At 39.6% G+C, this 24,079-nt stretch overlaps 1 protein-coding gene across 1 annotated transcript in view; it reads right to left on the reverse strand.

Moving 5' to 3' along the window:
* TFG (TRK-fused gene) overlaps positions 1–21,297 on the reverse strand; it is a 21,997-nt gene extending 700 nt beyond the window's left edge. Inside the window, 9 exon segments of the mRNA XM_010567345.1 lie at positions 1–2; positions 4–100; positions 2,616–2,705; positions 7,032–7,172; positions 9,495–9,662; positions 11,169–11,315; positions 12,230–12,313; positions 18,919–19,127; positions 21,193–21,297. The exon segment at positions 1–2 is cut by the window's left edge and continues 700 nt beyond it. Of these exon segments, the coding sequence (XP_010565647.1) occupies positions 1–2; positions 4–100; positions 2,616–2,705; positions 7,032–7,172; positions 9,495–9,662; positions 11,169–11,315; positions 12,230–12,313; positions 18,919–19,102 (913 nt within the window). The 5' untranslated portion in view covers positions 19,103–19,127; positions 21,193–21,297.
* Between the last annotated feature and the right edge of the window lie 2,782 nt (positions 21,298–24,079).

Below are 24,079 nucleotides of genomic sequence, written 5' to 3' on the forward strand. Positions count from 1 at the left end.
TGCCCGGGGAAGGCGGCGGCCGGGGCCGGGGCCGCCGGCTGGCTGTAGGCCGGGAACTGCTGGGCTTGCTGCGAGGGGGTTTGCTGCTGAGGGTAGCCTGCTGGAAAGGCAAAGAGCGAGGGGGGGTGAGAGAGAGCGGAGAGCCGCGGGCGCTTGCAGAAAGACCGTGGTTTGTTCGTTTGTTTACAGCGGCAAACGCGAAACAACGCGGTAAGCACAGAAAAGGCAAACCGAGCAGGCACTGCGAGTTCGCCTGCCTTTCACACAAGCACGCTGCCCGGGCTTCGGTGCGCTACCGTGGCAGCACGGCAACGCTGAAAACAGTTAGTATAAAGCAGTTGTCCCGCGACCAACGAGAAATTAAAAACAGACAAATAGTATTTTACCATCATGTCACATGAAAAATAAAAAGTCTTCACTGGCAAATGAGGCAAAATGCAACCTTGCTCCCAAAGAAAAACTCAAAACTAAGCTGTCACGAAAGTAGTGCCAGGGTTTAATTTAAGTCATACCTTTTGGTTAAATCATGGGTGTTTTCAGTTCTTTAGGGTTAAATACGAAAAAGTTGTGCAGGACAGAATACTTTAGTACAAAACTTCCATTTAAACATGTCCCAGACTTGATTTTTCTGTATAAAACCAGCTTCCAAAAGGAATTTCTCTCATTGAAAACTTCAGAATGACACAAAGTCCTTTTATGAAGAAATAGCTACTTTTATCCATCATGAAACACACCTGCAGCTACTTGCAATGAAACCTCTCCAGTGACTGGAATCCTGTCAGCATTAAACACCAGACACACAAATTATTAAAAGTGCACAGCCCTAAATGGAAAGAGTAAGGATTGAAGAATGCACTGGAGTAAACTCACCTTGAAACTGGGATCAAAATTTACTCATGAGACAAAACCTCTGAAGGGTCCGTTTTTACTACCATGAGTAAATAGCCACATTGTTGCCTAGTAGATCTACAAGAGTGGGAATGGATCCTGCTCAAACCCAGGACATGGGTTTGAAAGGAGACCAATACTCATGGGAACAACAGCGAAACAAACAAACAAACAAAGCCCATGAGTCAAGATCTTCAGAGGCTGCTGTCACTAGGTCCTCAAAGAAAAGACTGTTTCTGAAAGATCAGATTAATAGCGAAATAAGTTACGAGAAACAGCGGAGCCCCGGATCAGTTCTGGTGGTGTTTCATTCTTACTTAAAGATGGTGTTGATTAGAATGCAGAACTCACATTGCACTACAGCTTTCACAGGAACTTCTCCAGTAAAATAATGGAATAGATGATGGTAGGATATGACTAGGAGGCAGATGGAAACTCCTCCCCCCCCACCCTGCCCTCAGTTTTTAAGCCTAAAGAAAGTCAGATAGACCCTTCTACTTCCAACAGGCTTGTTACTTCTTCTGAAATTAGACTTCAGGAAGTCTGTCACTGTCTTCTAATTACAAATGCTGGGGTGAGACATCTGCAGAGAACAGGATACCATTTAGAGACCCAAATCAGCCAGCTCTCGCACAGCGCACAGGAACAAGGGCTGAGGCACCAACCTTCAGTTCCAAGTTTTCTAGGGTTCTTATCCAAGACAAACATGGAATTCCTTCATAAGCTCTGCAAGCATTCTCCTCTACATCAAAACTGATGCATTCCCACTGTATATACTGCACACCAAAAAAAGGCCATATGGGCTCTATTCTGAGTCACTTAATTGTACGGGAGTCTTCTGTTTAGTTTAAGGAAGATTGTTTAAAACAAGGAATGATAAATGCTTTGTAGCATTTTCTAAAAGTATTAAGCAACTTGCAATTTGTTACGAAATCTGTTGTAACAGGTTCATCCCTGCGCTAAGCTGGATTATGATTCCTAGCATATACTATGCATTATTAGATGCCAGCTGCTTCTAAAGTAAGTAACTGAAAGTTTTGAAGTCAAGTTTATTTTGGGTATACGCAAAAGCCAGCTTTTCATATTTGCCTGCACATAAACCACTACTGCAGTAAAATGTTCTTCTGCTAAAAGTCGGCTGGCACCTTTACCTGAGGTATCAGCAAAATCAACAACCAAAAAAGCCTATCACTTGAAAGTTTCTCTGAAGTGACAGTATTTATAATAGTTAAGGATTTCCTAAATGACAACTCTAGTCACCATTCACGCCACTAAATTTTGTACATGGAGATCATTCTAGATGCAAGAAATAGGGGCCATCTTTATATACCAGAGATATTTAAGGAAGGTAGATTGGGATGTTTTAATCGCTTACTTGCTAGAATCCCAAGACTGCAAAAGTTAATCCTGAAGACAGCTCATACTTCAAATGATTCATTTTGCCTACCTTTCTAACAAGGCATTCTGCTGATTAATAATGAAGTCTGCTTTTGGTCACAGTCAAGTAGAATTGAGATACCAGAACTCCAACTACATATTAAAAATATAGACAGCTACAGTGTTCTCTTACTGTAATTTTTGAATTGTGCCAGTTCCCACCAGAACCACAGGCACTCGGGCTGCTCAGCACCCTGACCTGCCCCCCAGGTTCAGGAACTGACGCTCACAGGGTCAGGCACTGAAGGGGAGGTTCTACAGCTAAACTGACTTTTGAGAGCGCTGCTTACCTGGGTACTGCATACCGTACTGCTGCTGAGGCTGAGCCTGTGGCTGCTGAGCAGGATAACCAGGCTGTTGGTACTGTTGATACATCTGACCTATGGATTAAAAACGTATTTAGTTGAAGCCCAGTACCCTAGCTATATTATAAACACACAGTGGACAACAGAAACACCCTCTCACAACATGTAAAAACTTTTTTAAAAAAATCTGAACACAGTGACGTTTGATTACCAACTGAAATCAATCTACAGATTTTAGCTTCTGAACCATACCGTTCTAAAGACTAAATGATATTTATCTATCTCCAACAGAACCAACAGTTCTAATTTGGTACATGAGGCTTACTGTTTCACATTTTCAGAGGAGGCCAGAAGCCATGCACCTTAATTAGTGCTACTCTGGTGGGTAACAGAGCAGGAATTTTTAAACATCTTGATAACTGCTCCAGAACTTACACTGTAAATTAAAGTACTTCAAAAGTTAAACACGTCCTCAGATTGTCTGTTTATGTTAGGTTTTTGAGACCATTTCTGCATCAAAGTACTGTAAGCAGAGTGGTACATTATTTATTCTGACCACATTTTCCAGATAAGTCATCCATCTTTTAGTATCTGACTTGCTGTAAGCCAAGTGAGACCCAGGGGTACACACCCTAAAGCAAAAATAAAACCATACATTCTTAAGCTTGGATATTCCAATTCAATGCTAATTTTTCCTAAATGCACTGTTTCCAATTTCTTGGCAAGAAGAGGCAGACTATTTGTTTAGACTTAACCTATGTGCCCTGTTTAGGCTTTATGCTTCTGCTGTTTTTCAGCTTAGTAACAGGCACAGTCAAAGAACAAAACCAATTATCTGCCAAAACTAAAGCTTAGCTGAACTGAAGCAGACATGGAAACTTTACTATTATAAAGTGTTACTGTACTATTATTCATTCCGCAAAGATCAGCAGACTGTGTAAATGTACTGTAAGCTGTATCTTCTGAACTGCACCAAGACAAAAGCAACTCGGCTCTGCTCCAAGTCCTCACAGACCCCTGTGCACGCTGCTTTAAAAGAACTCCTTATTTCTTCTTTTCTCTGTGTTACTTGCAGCTGAAAGCAATGATATTTTACATTCACACTAAGGTGCTCCAAGTATTTTATAGTGGTGCAGTTGTTCAAAATATGATTTGGTATGCAATTACTGTGGGATGAAGAGAGTGCTAAACACAAGGCTTGAAGAGAATTTAAGCCTGTTAACTTGATAATTAAGAATCAGAAACACAGAACGCATGTTTTCTGGTTCTTAAACTCAGTTGTTAAAGGGAAGTTCTGGCAGAAGGATGCAGAGGCTGCCTGTCTCGGGATAATTCTCTACAGGTTAACACAGAGACCACACTGGCACCTGCTGGAAAACCCAGGTAAAGGGATAGAAAAGAAACGGCATAGAGTTTTTCCAAAGTGTTTCGAGAAGGTGTGCTGTCTTCACCAGCGCTGAAGCGTTAGTGAGGAGCAGAGAGGTGCTCCAGTGCTGTTCAAGAAAACATTCTTAATTTACAGCCAGGAATGCAGTCAGAGATCCTATGGGTCCTTAAACACACAGACTTTTCCCTCTCACTGGATTTTTACTCTGAAAGCAAGATGAGCTACAGCATCAGTGTCTGTTTTTGTACTTAGCAGTGCTTACTGTAGTCAAGGATCTGCCAGCATCTACCACTGTTCCTGTGCACTGAAACAGCCATTTTAACTTGATTCAGAAAAAAGACCAAATAGGCATATTCATACAACATTCTCTTCCCTAGAAGATCATGAAGTGCTTACATGAATGAACTTCTACATCTATTTCAGCAAAGACTAGAAAGTGTCCACACTTGGTACTCATCTGTGTTCAGCAACTGGATTCAGTGGTAGAAAAGCACAGGCATGCCCCAAGAGACAGCACTATACTGAAACATCTTTGTTGTATTGATTTAACTCAAACTAGAGAATGCTTAAAACTTCATCAGGGAGGCAAGCTATTCATTAGTATCTGCACATAGTGCAGTGAGGTGACTTGGTATTCATAAATAACACAACTGGTAACCAATTATAATCATCATAACATCATTTATTGGCAAAGAATGCTATTAAAAATAATCCCTGATGTACCAGTATGATTGATGTGTGATCAGCATCACCATTTTACTTAAATCCTCAAAATACTGGGAAGGTGAGGAGGAAGCACAACTTGGGGTGTTTTGTTTTTTTAAGTAAACTAATATTTTAAAACTAGTTTCTAACAAGAACATGCTCTGCACCCGCAGTGCCTTTTGTGTGAGCCAATCCTGTTGAAAACCTAACCATCAAAACATATCCAAAGTTCTGGCTGGGCCATGGCCCTGCACTGGTTCTCATCTTGGCTGCGCAAGGGACAGCGAGACAGGACAGGACAGCACAGGTCCCCAAATTACCACTGGACCGAGGTGCTATCAAACAGTGAAGTATGGAAAGCTACTCCATGTCTCAAAGGAAAGTCTCTGAACACTTTGGATAAAAGCAACTTACTTTATGAAAAAAACTCCGAGGCTGATAATCACACATATATTACCCAGCTTTGGTAAGAGACTGCTATTTACCATATGCGTACAATACACAGCATAAGCGCTCCCACTAGTATTTCTGATGAACAAAGTGCAATAATGATTTCTAAGCTCTTCCTAAGAGCTGAACCATCCTATTTTATCCATAGGGTGAAGAAAACATAATCTATGCTTAACATATTTCAGTGGCAATAATAAAAACTGCATAAACTACAGACCAAAACCTTCATTATTAGTGCTGTTGTACTTTTACACACAAAAAAAGAAGACTTGGGCAAAGGTGTAGCACAGTTCAGTGGTTGTTGGGTTTTTTTTTTAAAAAAAACAACCTCCAAAACACTATACTTTCCTTGACCCAAGTTTTGAAAAAATCATTACATCTACTCTGATACATAAGCCTAGACAACTTCTTTCCCAAGTAAGGTGAGTTTTGCTGAAACAAGTACTTTTTCCCTTCCCTGGTGTTAGCAGCCATTCATGATTCCAGCCTAGTGCTGCTAGTGCTTTCAAGTGTTTCACTTTTCTGTTTCAGTTCTAGTTTAACATCAACACTTAAAACCTCATACCTTATTGTATTAAAGTAAAAGTAACGCAAAAAGACTAAATTCATAAAATGCAAATTCCATAGCTGAGAGTATATTTTTCAAATATTAAGTTTTCTGGCTACTGACAGAAGAACCTGAAGCACTTTTGCAAAAGTTACTTCCACACACAAATGCCAAACAGTTCTATCTTTAAGCTACAAAGATGCCTCTTGCTCTCTCTTTATATCACTTGAATAATTCTTAGGGAAGCAAGCAGGGGAAAAAAAAAAAAAGCGCTAAGCAGCAAAACAAGTGTTTTGTAAGCTCCACTGTAACCAACAGCATTTGTGTCTGCTTAAATATTATGCCTAACTACAAGTTGCTCAAATACTCTGCTTGCTCAAAATGTTACTGATGCCCTTCAGGCAAGACATTCCAAGTGACTGTGGATACTGTGATCACCCTCAATAACACCTCTCACATGTGTCTCAGCAGTATGTCACTACAGAAAGCAGCAGAGGGTTGTAACTTGTTTCTACACCAACACAGAAACAACTTTATGTTGTACTTCGTACGAAGGTAGAAATACCAAAGCAAGTCACTCCACAGACATTTTCATCCAGAACTATGCAGGTCTGAAGGCTCAGCGCTCTTAGAAAACACGAATAGGAAAATGATGCCCAAATGTAGCAAACCTCTGAATAGGTTTATTTTTATAAGTCAAATAACATGCAAAAGGGCATAGTACAAAGGAATCTGAATACCAGAGTTAAGACCTTAAGGTTGAAAGGAGAGCCAGCTGAGGGTCTCAAGGGTTACACAGGGAAACTGCAGCGCATGAGATGGTTACAAGTTTAACCCAACTAGCACAGAGCCCTACATAATGAAGAAGCAATGCAATAATGACTCTGTTTTGTTAGGTAGAAATGATGGGTGAACAACATTTTTAATTCATAGTAGTCAAGCCAACAAACTGTTAGTAAGTGAAAGCCTGACACATCACACAGCGTATGATACGAACTAAGATCTTCAGATAGCTTTGAAGTGCAGCATATATAAATCTGCCTTACAGTAAAGTGAGCACAGATGCAAGTGAAAAACAGTACCATGAAAATCCTCCTCGTGTTACATCACCTACCCTTTTAAATAAAGCTACTGCTCCACCTGCTGTTTCTATATTGAACAGCACCTGAGGAAAAAAGTTGTTCTGCCCAGTGGCACAGATTAATCCATAGTTTGGTATCGACTTTGGGTGTGCTAGTTAGTTAGAGTCATAGCTGCGATCACTCAGACACCATCATTCACGTCTTAAATAGCAGAAAAACATGCTGCTTACCTTCCACCTGACCAGTCTGTGGCTGCGTTCCGGGGTATGGTGGCTGCTGTGCCTGAACACCAGGGGGGTGGGCTGCAGAAGAGGAGGAAGCGATGCTGTCCGGTGTTCCCGATCGCTCTTCTGCAGGGGCACTGGGTGGTCCTAGAGGAGCAAGAACAAAATACGGTATGTGAAATGAACAGAGTTTGAATAAAAACAGCCTAATACAAGACCATTCTCTTGTAAAGTTCCTAACATTTTTTCCAGTTTTCCATAGATGTACATCTGGGAGTGTCACATCCAAACTAAAACTAAATATATTTGCACATCTAAACTCTCCTTTGAAAATATTTGGGGGGGGGGAATTTTCCACCTGTCTTCTAGGTCACTCTAATTTCATCCTTCCAAGGAACATGACTCATTTGTGGGATAAAACCCCCCATGACATGTTCTTTCCACAGCTTCAAGTGTTAACCTTGCACACATACACTGAAGACTTGCTATGTTGGGACAAAACATGCACCTATCTACCTATTCTTTCTCATCTGGAGCAAAGGTGAAAGGCTGCGTGAAGCTGTTCAAATGCACTAGTGTTTCACTGTGGCCCACATGGGCCCAGGCAGCAAAGTGTTTTACCAATAGTTGTATGGCATGTGAACAGAAAACCTGCAAAGAAGGTTTGAAAAATCACACTCCCAGACAGGATATGGCAGGTTTTAGTCTAAAAGCAATTGTCAGCTTTCATAATTCTGAAAATATTCCAGCTAGCACCCAAAGAAAGCATGGAAACAGAGAATTCAGATTTTCTCTACATTAGCGAGAAGTTCTGAAATACACATGCAAACAGGTATAATACACTACAATTAAATGCAAAATACTTTGTTAGAAACAAGGGGTCTTAAACCTGGATCTTTCCAGCTCTTAGGTATATGAATGCTACCTATGAGACACTACTTTCAATTACATGCTTAATATGAAGCACAAGTACTAGAATTGCTGCAAATTCACTTTCAGGTTTAAGAACGTTACATTTACACACATAAATATGCATCCAACAAGCCCTTAATTGTGTTTTCATGTTACCCTTATTAGGGGGGAAATGAATCAAATCTGCCTACTTCTGGGTTTGCCTATATATGCACAACTGCAGGATTATAGCTTTAGAAATGGGATTTCTTACGTCCCGCTTAAATGGTCCTCTGTGAAGTTCTTTGTACATTCAAAGCATGGTCAAGTCAGTTCACTCTATGAGAATAATTATGGAGACATATAAACATTGAAGTATCACTGGTGCTACAGCTACGATCAAAGCATTAACTGACACTGAGGCTTTGTACCAAAAGACAAAACCACTCCTTCAAAAATCAGCTCCAATTTGCCGCTAGTTGTACTTCATATTCTCTCACTTCATTGTTCAGAGATAGCCTATTGTAAGTTTTCAAGTACCATCAAACCTTTATCTGATTTGTGAAATAACCATGCTGTGACAATACCCAAAACGTGCCATGGAGGAAGAGATCAATCAGCAGGCCTGATCCACGTAGCAGTACCCCAATCTGAAGACAACCACTCTGTCTGCAGATACAACTTTGGATCCTGCACAGTCACAATCACGCAGTGCAGCTCTATTCCTATCACTCCACACTTTTGTCAAGGCAGTCATACCGTAGAAACAAGCTCCAGTTGCTATTAGTTTGCCCATCTGTATCATTACTTCACACATCATACAAGATTTACTTGCTCTGAAGTTGAGAGTACACAGCAAATCCTGTTAGCTACAGCAGTTTTATTTTCAGATTTCGATGCTACCTTAAACCTTGCCAGATCCATGCAGATTCTGTGCAAAATCACTTCTCTATATTCTGCATCACACTCCCCATTACATTCTACATTGCTTTTCTAACTTCAGTTATCCTGTCTTAAGTTGACTGCATTCAGTTTAGTAAAATCAGTTTTTATATGTTTAGCACTCTACTACTAGGCAGGGCCAACAGTCATGCAGCTCTTCAAGAAGAGTAAAAAAGTTGACACTATTTACTTTTTAAATGAAACAGAGAAAGGGTGGGGTCGTACAAAACATTCGGACTGACCCAAGCAGCAGAAGCACAAGCCAAGAACAGGAACTGCAAGATCAAACCCTAAGGCAGAGCAGTAGATACTGTTTTTCTATCACTGGCAGATACCAATTAAGTTACTTTACACAATAGCTTTAAATAATTCAAATAAAATATTTTAAGCCATTTTCTACTTCAAGCTAAAACACAATGCTAAAACCAACAGCAACATTTCAACATTTTGTGTACAGAAGTTAGCACACGCGGTTAACACCACTTTAACATACCGCGTTTTAGGATTCTGAAAAGAAAGAGTGAACACAGAACACAGCTTAATACATAAAAAATACAAATACTTTGTCACAAATCAAGATTTGAGTCATCCATTATGAACAGGTTTTGCTTTCCTTTTCATAAGACATATTCTTACCTGACACCTGATCATCTGTCAAGCCAAATGCTGACATGACATTCTTGCTGATTTCATCCTGGTTCTTTAGTGGATCAAATGCAGACATGCTTGCTGCTATAACTTGAGTAGATGGCTTAACATTAGAGTCAGCAGCAGCAGGCTTTTCTTCCCTACCATCTACAGCATCTACAGAACAAAATGCCCAGTTATTAATTCTTGAGAACTGAAACACCATCATACATAAATATTGTACTACAGCAACTTTAAAACTGCATAGTTGTGGGGTTCTTTTAAGTGTTTTAACTGTTGAAATGCTTATGTTAGGGTAACAGTGATGTATCTGAAACTGTGATGAATCACAAAGCTTAGGTTTCATTCATTGCATAATTACTTAAAGATACACTGACACTGTGGAGTATCAGTATCACGTATCACTTTGTCTTAGATTCAAAGGTACAAGGCTCCTGCTTCAAACAAATTGTTCTGGTATGACTTGCCCACAGAGAATTCAAAATGAAGAAAACTTACAAGATAGGTTCCAGTTTATTATAGTGTTTTATCAACTGAAGTTTTTGGGTTGTTCTATCCCCTTCTCCCCAAATTCTTCCTAAGCTGACAGGTGAAGTTCATCCCTTTGCAGTTATGTAAGTAACACTGCATCACTCAGAAACCCCTTACCTAGTAGAGTGCTACATTTTCTCTTAAAGGAGAAAGTGCATATTAGGTTTGGACCAGCTAGTTTTGTTTACACACTAAGATCATCACCCTAACCTCCTTCCAAATGGTTTATAACCAGAATCCACGCTATGCCACTGAAATTAGTAATTGCTAATATTGTAGGAACAGGGGCTGGGATTTTTTAGACAACAAAACCAATAAAACCTCAAAGCGTAAAATACAAAAGTAACGTTTCCTAAAAGAAAGGCTGGAGTTCTTGGTTCACCTCTTTAATCAGAACACTGTACTCCATGACTTTGTGTCACTATTTTCTGTGTCCAGCTTATCCAAAATCTGTAGTTAGGCTCACAGAGGTATAGTTTTTACAGTACAACAGCCCTAAGCTAAGAGGTCAATGCCTCAGAACTGGGAGAGTAAGACTTCCTTCCCCATTTTCCCCTCCCCCCATAATCCTTTCCCACCCCTACCTGCACCCTTGTGCTGCTTACCCTGAGACAGCTCTGATGCTGGTCTGAGCTCAAAATATGTGGATTCAATTTCCTAACCTGGCAAAAAAAGTGGATATAGTTTTTGCTGAATTCACTTTTTACTGTTTTAGTGAATCAAACTCGCTTAGCAACATGACAAGATAAGCACCAGAGCTAGCCCAAAGTAAGCAGCGGGAGTGTTCGGCTGGGAGCAAGAACTCTTCAGCAACAACAAACTATTAATTCAACTCAAAGCCCTCTCAAAATGTTGTTGTGACTCACAAGTGTTAGTTACAGCATTTTCATACATTGCAACAAAAACTCAGACTTCGAAGTTTTATTCCTAAATTAACTTGGTGCTTTACTCCAGATCATTTGAACAAAAATTTTGCCTCTGAAATAACTGAAGCATTAAAAATTAAGTTCTGAAACATCAAGCAACAATTAAGAATGATCACAACCAGTATTCAAGCCTCCATTTTTCACTTTGTTAAACAGCACACAAGTCTGCAAATCAAACCGAACAATTCATTGCCAGGCTGCCTACCACTTTCAGGCAGATTACTGGAAAGCTCTGGTTCAGCTGGTGGTTCTAAACAGTCCAGTAAACGATTGACTTTATTGCGAAGTTCTATCAGCTCTCGACGCAGGTATTTCACCTGATTAGATTCCAGAGGTCTTGGTTGTCCATTCACTGCAAAACAGCAATTAGAGGAATTCAGGACTGTAGTAACATTTTGACATCCAGTTTAAAACTTTAAAGGAAAAAAAAATCCCAACTTTTACTTACTTGTAGCATCATCATCCTCTGTGGAGTTCAAAGTGACAAAGCTTAGTCAACACAGATTGAACTTGTTCTAGAGCTTACTGTTCCTTTAATATAATCTCAGTTCAGCATAATCCACAGTACCAGAACTGCAGAGTAAAGTCTCCAGTAAATTTCTGCATTGTTTACTCATTTCTATGAATATACCCTGAACAATACAAATATCATACTTGGTTGTGGAAAGCTGTCCCTTTAGAAAGTGCCTTTAAAACTAATGGAGCATACACAACACTGCTGCAATTCATGAATAAGGGTAGTGTCCAAGTTATAGGCTGCTTGCTATTGCTCAGAACTGTGCTAATTTACCAATAGTAGCTTGAAAATAAAGAACTATTGTATACAAAAGCCAAAGGATAAATGTTAAAATCTATTCAACTTTAAGCAATTAATGTTAAGTTTTTAGCAGTGTACCAATAACACTGCAAGATAATCATCACCATAAACTTCTCACGCACCTGTGAAGAAAACCCCACAAATGCTAAAGAGTGGAAGATAACATGGAAAATAAAATGAAGAAAAAAACATTGACCACATATATATGTATGCCAAATACTTTAAGCAATCTTATAAAAAGAAATAGTTTCCGTTTCTGTAAGTTCAGATGTCACATGAAACATCAAGAGAGAAAACAGATATCATGTATTAATCCAGTATTTTTAACTTACTGATTTCATTCTTCTGAGGTGACAAACTGAAAGGTTTTTGTACCTTCCAGTGAAGCCCACTGCCTGAATTTTAATAAACATTACTGAAGAAAAAGACAAACAATCTTCTATACTTACCAAACAACGTCAGCTTAAGTATCCTACTGCATTGAATTGCAAAGGAAAGATCTGAGCTATCAAAAATTGTTATAAGATCGCCATCTGAAAAGAACATGAAAAAGTTACATTAAAAGCAAAGCCCGTTAACCACTGAACTTCACACTAGAGCAGAACATTAATTACTTCATTACTCAAAAATAACTTCCCCTATTTGATTCTGAAGTTACTAGGAAAAAAGTTTATTATTTTAGTGTGAAAGTCAGTGTGCAGGGAAATTATGCACAGAAGGCAAGAAAGAAACATGACTGGCTCCAAAAGGGAGTCTTCTGACATTAGCCCCTTGAAAGTTCCATATAGCTCATCATTCTTTTATGTTTACATACAGGATGAAACATTAGAGCTAAGAGTTCACAAAGCCCAACACCAGAAAGAATGATGCTGCTGGTTAATGTTATATGCCTATTTCAAGAGGGTCCAAAACTATGATGTTCATGAGAGTCAAGACAGGTGGCACAAGCCAGTCCCAATTAATTTTTTAAAAAACAAAACACGCATGTTAACACGGGAAAATTTTAAGTGATTAGAACACTTTCTCAGGTTATACTCAGAACACTGAGGTGCAAGACTGATTTTCAACAAGGGAATGAGAATAAAGTTCCTGTGTAAAAGTGAATAATAAAAATATCTATCAGCCTTAACACACAAATAGGAATGAAGACATCAAAGTAGTCAGAAGAAAACTCTCTCAAACCAGGAATTTGACATGAAGTGTCAACTCTTAGCTATTTATTTTTGTGTGTCAGATTTCAGAGGAGCTCCCATCCCGATGCATCCTAATGAATTTGCACATTGCTACCAGTCACACAAACTATGTTAGAACTGTATGGGATCCTTTATTCTTAAGATACAAAGGGCTATGCATAAATCACTGAACACATTTAATCCTATTAATACCCAAAAGAGATACCAAGTTCCCATTAACTCTGGTCTCTCACAACTTTTAACCCAAGTCAAGACAATCCACATTAACATCTTTGCTTACTCAGCAAGATCACAGATAAAACAAGACTGTTCTCTTTGGCAGGACAGATTTTCTGCTGTCTTAACATATTCAACAGATTATTAACAGATTAAATGAATGCAAATTAGGCAGTGCAAAGGGAAGAGTGGGAACACGTTATCAGAAAAACGTGTGTACTGGCAGAGGGAAAGAGAAGGGATAGCTGGACCACTTCCTTCCAGAACACCTTGATGACTGGGAACTGAGATGAGACACTATCTAGTGAAGCTTCACCTTCAGAAGCAACAGCATTAGACAAATGACACACAGGTTGGAACAAAGGCAACTCCAGGCTGCCAATGTTCCTCCCTAAAGCAGTTACAAGGAGGGTCTGTGGACAGACACAGAAACATGTTTTTAATTACCAGATTACTGCCTAAAAATTCTGAGCTATTCCTTATGCATTGGCGACAAAGTTCCAGCTGTAGAAAAGTTATGGTTAGAATTTTCAGTTAAATGAATGCTTCAGTACAAATGGTCATAAAACACATGATGGAAAGTTGAAAAAACCACAAAATTTCAAGAACTACATGCTCTAATTTTGTCATACCTGACTACAAGTAACACCTCTGCAATGGAAGGTTTTTTTAGTACAGTATCATTAATAACACGTAACAATGCCTGTCAGTCTTCAAATAAGTCGCTTTCTAACAAAATAAACAAGAAATCTTACAAATACTAACAAACTGATGACATATAAAATAATTTTCAAGTTTTCCTGAAAGAAATATCGTTGTCTCCAAAGATTTCTTTTGTATCTGATGTCGCATTTGCACTTTCACAATCTCAAAAAACACTGGTTGATACAGTATCAGTCATGGATTCACTGAGCAGAGACTGGAAAGTCTCCAAGAATGGAGGCTCCAAAACCCCACTAGACAACCTGCTCCAGTGACACACTGCCCTCCTGTCCAAAACTCATGCTCAACCTCTCAAACTGCAGTTTATGACTGCTGCCATCTGGTGCTACTGAGAAGAGTTTAGATTCAATGGTCTTGGCAACTCCCGCTCAGTTAGCTGGAGGCTGCTGTTAGCTCTGCCCTCAGCCTCCTCTTCAGCACGCTGAACAAGCCCAGCTCCCTTAAATGCTCCCTGTAGGCCACCTACCCTAGGCCCCCCCCCCGTCCTCACAGCATCCTGCTGGACCGTCTCCAGCTTCTCCAAGTCTTTTTAGCCTGGGGTACAGGCAGCAAAACTGACCACAGACTTCCTGGTGGGGACTCCCCAGTGCCAGGAAGGGGAGGGTAATAGAGTCCCTGTTTGCCATTATGATCCATAACAAGACTTACACAATCAGACCTCAACAAGTAACTATATGAAAGTTAGTCCTTTCTCTCTGGCAGTAAAGTGGGGGTGTGGGGGGATGTCGTGGTTTAACCCCAGCCAGCAACTAAGCACCACACAGCTGCTCACTCACTTCCCCCCCGCCCCCCAGTGGGATGGGGGAGAAAAATCGGGAAAAGTAGTAAAACTCATGGGTTGAGAGAAGAATGGTTTAATGGAATAGAAAAGAAGAAACTAATAATGAAAATGATGACACTAATAAAATGACAACAGTAATAATAAAAGGATTGGGATATACAAATGATGCACAGTGCAATTGCTCACCACCCACCGACCGACACCCAGTTAGTCCTCAAGCGGCGATCCCCCCACCCCCACTCCCCCCAGTTTATATACTAGATGTGACGTCACATGGTATGGAATACCCCGATGGCCACTTTGGGTCAGCTGTCCTGGCTGTCTCCCGTCCCAACTTCTTGTGTCCCTCCAGCTTTCTCGCTGGTTGGGCATCAGAAGCTGAAAAATCCTTGACTTAGTATAAACACTACTTAGCAAAAACTGAAAACGTCAGTGTGTTATCAACATTCTTCTTATACCTAACTCAAAAACATAGCACTGTACCAGCTACTAGGAAGACAATTAACTGTATCCCAGCTGAAACCAGGACAGGGGGCTGGGGGGAGTGTTACCTCCAACTCAAACACTTCCTCCAGCTTTTCAGTATCCTTTCCTAAATGCTGATATCAAAATCCACTGGTGTTTTAACACAAATGCCTTCTATTCCGTATTCTCCTGGTAACACAAAAAATGATAATTACTTCTCTTGCCAATGCACAACATTGGCAGACCATCTGATGATGCTTTTCTGTTGCACCAGTCAATACTCGGATTCACTGCCTGAACAAGGGTGCGTGTTCTAAAAAGTTTATCCTGCAAAGCCAAATGAAGATGTATATTAATACACATGGTTTACATGGATTAATGTCACCCAAAAGAATCCATATCATTCCATCTTATTCTCCCTCACCTATTTTAACATTTAGGTTGAAGTCATTAAGAATAATGATTAAAGTTTCTATTTTAAATTGCTAGCAGAAAAAAAGGCTGAAAAGCACCAAGTACACAATCCTGTTAGATGCATAAAGTCAGTTCTATGATTTCTATTGACAGCCATCAAGCTATTAGCCAAGTAGAGCATATGCTAGGATTTAAGGTATATGTATATGTCAAGCCATGCAGAAGTCTGACAATTTAAGTATACGAGATTTATCAAACTTTTCATTTTAAGGAATGTCAATGAAGCTTAATTCCTGTTATTGTGATATAGATAGGAATATACAATGTTAATTATTTTCTGTTGAGAAGTAAAACAGACTTTCCTTAATTTTCTCTATTAACCTTGTTATTTCAAGAACTTACCTTTCTCGTTTTTACCAGGGACACATTTTTCAGTCTCTACAATTTCCCCTGTACCCTAAATATTCCCTGCTATGCCAATTATAATTTTTTTTTTTTAATCTTTAGTATAAGCTAATGACTCCCTTAACTTACCAATGGACTGGAAAGTATTTTTGCATTAATTCTGCTTCATCATGATACATCCCAATGTTTATGACATTAGAAATCAGAAGAAATTAGAAATGTTTAAGACATTAGAAACCTGCCTCAGTATCCTTGGCCCTGCCAGCTATGCTTCCTCATCCACTAGCTTCATCTACCCTTATGTTTATTTTCTTTTTTTAGTTCCATTTGGAAAATAAATTTAAAAAACAGCACCAAAAACGTAGTTTTCCTTCACTTTGGTAAATTTACCAAAGGTAGAGACATTACTGACTAGCACACCACCTTGATTACAGGCAGTATGAGTTAATAACTCATCACTGGCTCTGACACAAAGACATCAACTTCTACTACAAGGTAATGAAGAACAAGAACATAAAGGCCAATCTCACATTCCACACCTTAGTTTTAAATTCAAGCCTAAAAGTAAAGTTTCTATTATTGGCTCCATAGGGGCTTTACCCTATGTAACTCAATAATATGGTGTGCTTAAGATGCAATTCTACCCTTTGATTCACATAAATTCACTGCTGCAAGTCCTCATTGGTTTGTTTGGTGGTTCTTTTTGCAGACATTGATTGGGTTTTACTAATATTCAAGAACCTCAATCAGGACATGAAAATCATTTCACACCTAGTAGAGCACTTTCCTTAGTTCAAAAGTTTGAAAGATGCCCAGCTTGAATATAAAACCTAACTCCACAAGGCAGTAATTAAACTGAAACATCCTTTCCCTGATAATTAATAAAAACATCACATAACCTAAATATAACTTCGGAATATGCTTCTGACTATCTTAGTCCACAAACCCAGAGACAGAAGGATTGGGATTTAAAGTTTCCTAGCCTCTCCAATTAAGCATATAAGTTTGAACAAACCAAAACGTGTCAGATTCAAGGATAGTGACAGTTTGATGAAGATACGAAGCCACAGTATTCTGCAGAAATTTTAAGTAGAAAATCCCATATCCAATCTTGAAGATCACTACCTTCACATGTTACAGCAACAAGAAACAAAGCCAGGAGGGGCAGATGAAGCATTCTTCTGAACACTCAAATAGTGTGCACATGAATTCTGAAAAGACCCAGACTGACATTGTAGAAGTAGTGGAAATCCTTCAAACAATTTAAGATACCTCCTCAAAACAGATGAAGACAAGTGTTGCTCCAGGTCTGGAGGGATAAATAACAAAACTGAAATAGCTAGAATGTATATATTCCAAAGCTTCTAATGACTAAAATGGATTTAAAGAAGAATCTTAGCTTAGCTGAAACAAAGTCAAGAATACCATGGTCCTCATATGACAGTCAAACTGAAGCCTAGTTCTGTTAACTTTTTCCTTAATCGCTTGCAACGTCCTCTGATATTAACATTTAAATGTTCTTAGTAGTGATGATCAGCTAGGATAACATATACTGAAATTTCACGTCACAATGGAGAAGTAGTACATTCTGGGACAAAGAAACCTAAAATTAAAAGTAGGAGGTCTCTATGCTGTGAAAGACAACCAAAGAATGAAACCATAATTATAGTCTCCATCATCAACCATTATCTTCTTCAAAAAAAGACAGAGATAGAAGCATACACAAAACCAGAAAACTATACTTAAAGAACAGGTAAGAATACAAAAAAAGGGGACTAGAAGCCGTAACCTAACAAAAAAGCATCCATCAATTTCCTTTCACCTTTCTCATTCCAGAAAGAAAAAAGAATTTGATTATGTGGTAAGAGGAAAAACAAAACCACCACAAATCCACTGAGCTCTTTCCCACTAGAGATCGAGACCCAAAATAATAGCCCTTCATTGCATATCAGTTTTGATGAGCAGTGTCTCTCAAAAGCTTCATGAACCTGAAAAAACTGTCTCAGGGTCATGCAAAGTGAAATTTTATTGCCTAGATGTATGAACAAATGTTACTTGAATTTTAGGTACCACAGACAGTGCTAAAGTTTCCTAGTGCTATTAAGAAAAATGAACCTGAATGCTTCAGTAATGTAGGTCTTTTACTATACACCAGCGTAATTATCACAGAGTCTTTGATCTAAGAGACTTTGGATTTTACCACTTCATTCTGAGTTTCATTTTATGAATAGCACTCCTCTGTCCCAAATTAAGTAACTTATCCATGCCCCACACTTGACACTCAAAGAGGAAAAACCTTCCGAACCACAAGTCTTTTTCTACCCATCTCAAATAAGGCCCTCTTCATTCTGTGGAAGCCATTCTTTCTTAAGGTTGCATTTGTTTAGCACTACTGATGGAGATTTTCCTTGAAACAACCAATGTCCAACAGATTCAAACCATCACACAGAGGAAAGACTACTTTCAATAAATATTTCAAATATTAAATATTTCAAATATTAAATTCAAAGTTTCGTCTAATCTTTACTGATAGGAGGAAAACAATCAAGAATTACTACTACATACATCAAGTTTTCAAAGTCTTGAAAGAGCTTGCATTAAGTCACACATGTTTATTCACTCCTCACCTTCCAACCCAGTTTATCACTGAAAACACAAAAAAATGGTTAAATGAGCAGACAGAAGAGAAACCTGCCATAGCATCAGCTTCCTGCAACAGCAAACAATGAACTTTCAGATAGCTGATATTTCAGAAAAACTGGAGGAAATACTGGGTTAAGACAGCATAACCACAAAAGACACAGCTTCTATTGTCCTATTCAAAGGATTTCACAAGAAATTACTTGCGTTTGCCAATGAATTTGGACAATTTTGCAGAGGTGAGTTTCAGAGCTGTCCATACATAAAACATATCAGAGCAAGAGTAGTAATTAAACCTTACCTTCATCTTTATATTTTATTGTGACTTCATCATTGCTCAGAAGTTTTCCTCTAAAAACTCTCTGCATCATTAGCACCAATTCATCATAGGTGATATCTTCATTATGAATAGGAATTCTCCTAATATCTTCCCCAAGCTGAGCTTTGATGATCAGCTTCCCACTTAAGTCCAGCTGCCCATTCATGGTGGATTCCTTATCGCCTGCAGACCTGTTAACAACAAACATTAAAAACATTTTAGAAAACTAAACTGTTAGTTATTTAAATGTATCTCATGACAGTTCTGAAGCTTTCCATCTTTGGAAAGCATTACTGTTAGGAAGCTCTCCAACCTCTCTCGGACACATTCTACGATGCACCAATTTCTCAAACAATAAAGTGCATCATATATTAACTGAGCTCACGGGCAAAGAACAACTCTGTAAGATCCGCCATTTCAAATTAACAGCTATCACAGTTCCCAATGCTCGGAATTTAAAAGTAAAGATTTTTTTTAAAGTCAGACAGCTTTTAAATATGTGTGACATTTAGGAATTTCAAACTTGGGTGGGTTTTTTCAGTAAGATACCAGCTGTAAACTGCCACGGAATAAAGCTATAAAGGTACTGATATTCTCTAGGATTTGCTTTTGAGATACATGTATACATCTCTCCCTGGGAAACTGAAATTGCAGCAAAAGCTGTCAGCCTTATAACATTATATTGGCTACAATATCACCTCATTGGATTATCCTTACATCCCCCATAATTACGATAACCAGCAAAGGGCTTTTGTTTTTTAATTTAAGAAAACTGCCAGAACAAAAATTATTTCAAAGATTATAGGTGGTAAGGTAGCTTTACTAAGGGATCCAGCTGAATCACGCATTACTTCATGAACAAATAAATGAAGAGCTAAACATTAGTTTTACCATATGCATGATCAGAACACAGTGAGGGTTCCTTTTTTGAAATTTTGACAGAGATGTTTTAACCAAGACTTTAGATTTTTAAAAGCTGCTCAATAGACCACACATTAGCTACTCATTAGGCTCAGAGCCATAAATTTGTTATGCAGTGTACATGGTCAGAACAGTCGGTTACTTTCAATGCTTTAAGAGAGATGGACAACCACTCCAACTTAAAAGAAAGTGCAACAAAGCCATCTTGTGCCCAAGCAGCACACAGCGTATACTTCAGAGTTATATCTTTAACACTTTATATAAGACAATTTAAAAATTATCACTTTGTATGAGGCATCTCTCTTGTTCAAAAACACAAAGGCTTTATGTTTAAAAGAAAAACAGAAACTACAGAGAAGTTACTGAGCAGAGGAATGAAAAAAAAAAATCTACATAGCTAGTCAAATGTCCCCTTCTTTCTTCACTGTTTTGGACAGGACCAAAACAACAGATCTGCAATGAGGAGCAATTAAAGAAGCAGTTATCTTAACATCTGAAGTACAAATACTGGAGATCTTAAAAGTCAGCAACGCTACACATCAAAACTGACATTTCCAAAGTCACATGCAGGCAAGCATGCTGTTCGTTCTCTTGTGCAAAAAGAATTCTTGGTAGAGATAGGCAGGTACTTCTCCCTTACCTTTAAGGATGTTACAACACAGTGCTTTATGAGAAAACTGAATTTTGCTTTGGTCAGTCTATTTTTAAAGTACTGCATTGAAAATTACTTCTCTCCTACCAGAGAAACAAGATGCTCAGCTAAAGCCTTCAATACATCATACTTTGATGTACCTATATATATTTAACTCTACTGTTTCGATGGCAATGTTTTGCATTTAAAAGATGTAGTACGATGCTATCTCTAGATTGCAATTCAATTTCTGGGTTTTTTGGTAATTAACTTAATATAAAGCAAACATTTCATGCAAATCCCTTTGTTTAGCCCAATGATATCCAAAAAAAGAGACAAGCAACTATTGAACAAAACTCATTCTCCTAAACAGACATAACAGGAGGTAGGTGGATACAGTCTAACTGCAGAGAAAAGGGACCTGCAATTAACACAGCCAGGTTGCTGCTGCGACAATATGATGAATCAGTGAAGTTTATAATATCGTTAATGCTCACTAATGCATTATTCATGTTTAGCAACATAGGAGTCTTGACTGCAGGCACATCAACTCAGCCTAATTAACATTTTAAGTTGGTGGTAAAAGCATAGGGGTTTGCAGAAGTTGTTTGTTTGTTTTTATTTAAAACATTAAAAAAAATAAAATGGCATCCACCCACAGGTTTTCTTTCACCTCCTTTCCAAAAACATATACTTATCATTACCTTGTCTGTCTTACTGATGCTAGATTATTGGACAGATTTCCCACCTCACTTCAGGACAGAGTTAGGATAAGCCGCCATGCACTATCAGTGCCAGAAAACAGGAAGCTGCATCAGAAATAACCCCAAGAAATATTTATTTACAGTCACACTTCCTTAGATTTATACACTTCACATCAATCTTTCACTTTAGAACATCTTAATGAATATACCCAACTAAAAAAGTCACTGTTTTATCCATAACCTAACAATCAGATTTACACTTTTGGAGTATTGTAGAGTTTGAAGTTCAACAAAAACAGATCTTGAACAAGAGTTTTAATTTCATAATAGAAGCAGTTTATTTTTTCTAAATTTTGTACCTGCATGTAGGAATTCCTAACAGTAATGTACTCCTTTCCAGGACAGTGATCTTCCCCAACAGTCTCAAGATATTAATTTGTATGGCCTTCATCTTAAAACCCCAGGTTAAGTTAAACAAAATAAACTTTGATGGATTTAGCAGTACAAAAAGTCCTGCTTTTGGAGTAAGTCCATTTCTTAGCTTAAGGCTGAAGCCTCTGTGGCATTAAGTAGCGTGTCTTCAAGGACAGACTGCACAGCATTAGGACAGACTACCAAGAGGAAAGGAGTAGTAATGCCACTTTCCCACAGGAAAAGCCACCAAACTGGGCAAGAAGGAAATGCAGTCAGAAACATACAACCACTTAAAAGTATGATCTGCCCTCAACTCAGCTTAAGACTGTGCTTTTTCTGCTGGAAAGCCTATGTGATAGGCTGTACAAAGTTTATGCAGTCCACCTGTTTATTACACAAGTGCTTAATGCCCAGAGCTACAAGACAATGATTTAGTATACAGACCAGTCCAATGGAGAACACAGCTGTGTTCCCCCCTCCCACCTGATAGGTGTACCCTACTCAGCACTCTTCTCCTTGTCTCTCTCTCGCACACATGCTTAATCACAAACATCCATGATGTGATTTTTAGATGATTCGCTGCTAACCAGAGAGAAAAGGTAGGCTCCTCTCATTCACATGAAATTGGGCTTCCCAGCTCTCCTCCTTCAATTCAACTGGAAGTAAACTGGAATGAACAAGCATGAGACATACAGGATGGAAGTGGAGAACAAGCAAACCCCAGAGAACAGACAAAGCCCCTCTGGTTCTCATAGGCTGGCAGCTGCTCCCCTCACCCTGGGTGTGACATATTCACCTTTAAAAAGGGCTGTACTCGCTCCTGACAGGTAGGCGGTAAGACTGTTGTGACATACTAAGCAGGTGAACAGGAAGAGACTACTTTTCTGACTCCTCACTCACATTTTATGAAATGAGTAATGCATGAAGATGGTGCCCCCTTCACCCCAATCTTGCTACAGCTCCACAATGGGCAAATATGGGATACAGATAATGCATCTAAGAGTAGTTTTAACTTAGAGGGTTCATTTAGCTACCATCACCTGTTGTTTAAACATTAGAGCTGGGCACTGGTTCTACTTCTTTACTGTTACAATGTAAGCTGCTTAGAAACTGACAATAGTAAGAATCGAACCTCATCTGTAATTCCTAAAGATACACATTTTGGTGGACACACCTGAGCTCCTGTGGCCTTGAATGCATCATTTGTATCTTTGTGCAAGGAAACCAGCTACTGTAATGTACTTACAGAACTGTAATGTCTTATTTACCAACACTACTCACAGAAATCCGCTCCGTGTCTATCAACGATTACAAAAAGGTAACAGGAAAGCATTTAAATGCACCTTTTTTGTCCAACTGTTCTCCCTTCTGCTTGAAAGTGTCCAGTTTTTAAGAGACCAATTCTAAACACAGCAACTACTTGCAACTGTTACAGAAAACCATGTGAAACGTTCTAATTATTGAATTACACAGCACTCAAGCTTTTCTTCCCTGTGACATAGCTGAATGGATGACTCCCTTGAGAGAGTTTTTCAGACATCCAGAATGCACACTAATGAGCTTTTTAACAGAACCAATCACAGCGTCTACCTTCTTGTGAGGAAAAAAACAACCAAACAAAAAACCATTAACGTCCTCCTGTTTAAGAAAGACTATTTTTTGTAAGAATCACACTGACATCTTTCTAACCTTTCTAGCGTACCACATGCATTTTGGAGGTACAGATTTTTTCCTTCCCCCTTGGCTCACTTTCTATTCACATCATGCACCAATCTGAACGGTGCATGTGGACAGGGACTGTCCAATCTAAGTCAGTCCCTTCAGGATCCCTTCTAAAGCAATGATGTCATAACCACGTTGGATTTCACTACACTTTTTGCACTGCACCAGAGAAAAACAGCCTTGCCTAAACGAGGGATGATCATGCATTCCCGCTTCACTTTTTCCTCTGTCAGAACAGGGACAAGGAACAACAGGGTGAAGCATACAGAAACAGGGCCAAGCAGCACCGCCCCCCAAACCCCACTCGACGGGGGTACGAGTTTTCCCAAGATAGCTGGGGGGGCGGGGGGGGCAGAGAGGAGAAGAGCTCTCTTCGGTCTTCTCCAGTTCCGATAAGGGCAGGCCCGAGCCAACGGGGAGCAGAAATCACGGCCATTCCCTGCCGGGAAACGAGGAGTCTGCGGCTCCTCTGGCTCCCGAGGGGAAGGCGGCTTGGTGAGCAAGGGAACACCCCCCTTGGGGATGGAGGGAGGGAGGGAGAGGAGGCCTCCGCTAGCCCTCACCCCCGGTTCCCCAGGCCGCAGAGGCCGGGGGGCGGTTTCAGCCTCCCTCAGGCGCGGCCGGGGGGACGCAAGGGGTCTCCCAGCCTCTCCGCCAGGGGCCGCGTCGCCCCTGGACCCGCGGGAGGAACGGGGCGGGGGGGGGGGGGGGGGGGCGCCCCCACGCCCCCCCCCCCCCCCCCCCCCCCCCC

This window comes from Haliaeetus leucocephalus, unplaced genomic scaffold (genome assembly GCF_000737465.1).
Source record: "Haliaeetus leucocephalus isolate CR32 unplaced genomic scaffold, Haliaeetus_leucocephalus-4.0 Scaffold228, whole genome shotgun sequence".
In the NCBI taxonomy this organism is placed as follows: Eukaryota; Metazoa; Chordata; class Aves; order Accipitriformes; family Accipitridae; genus Haliaeetus; species Haliaeetus leucocephalus.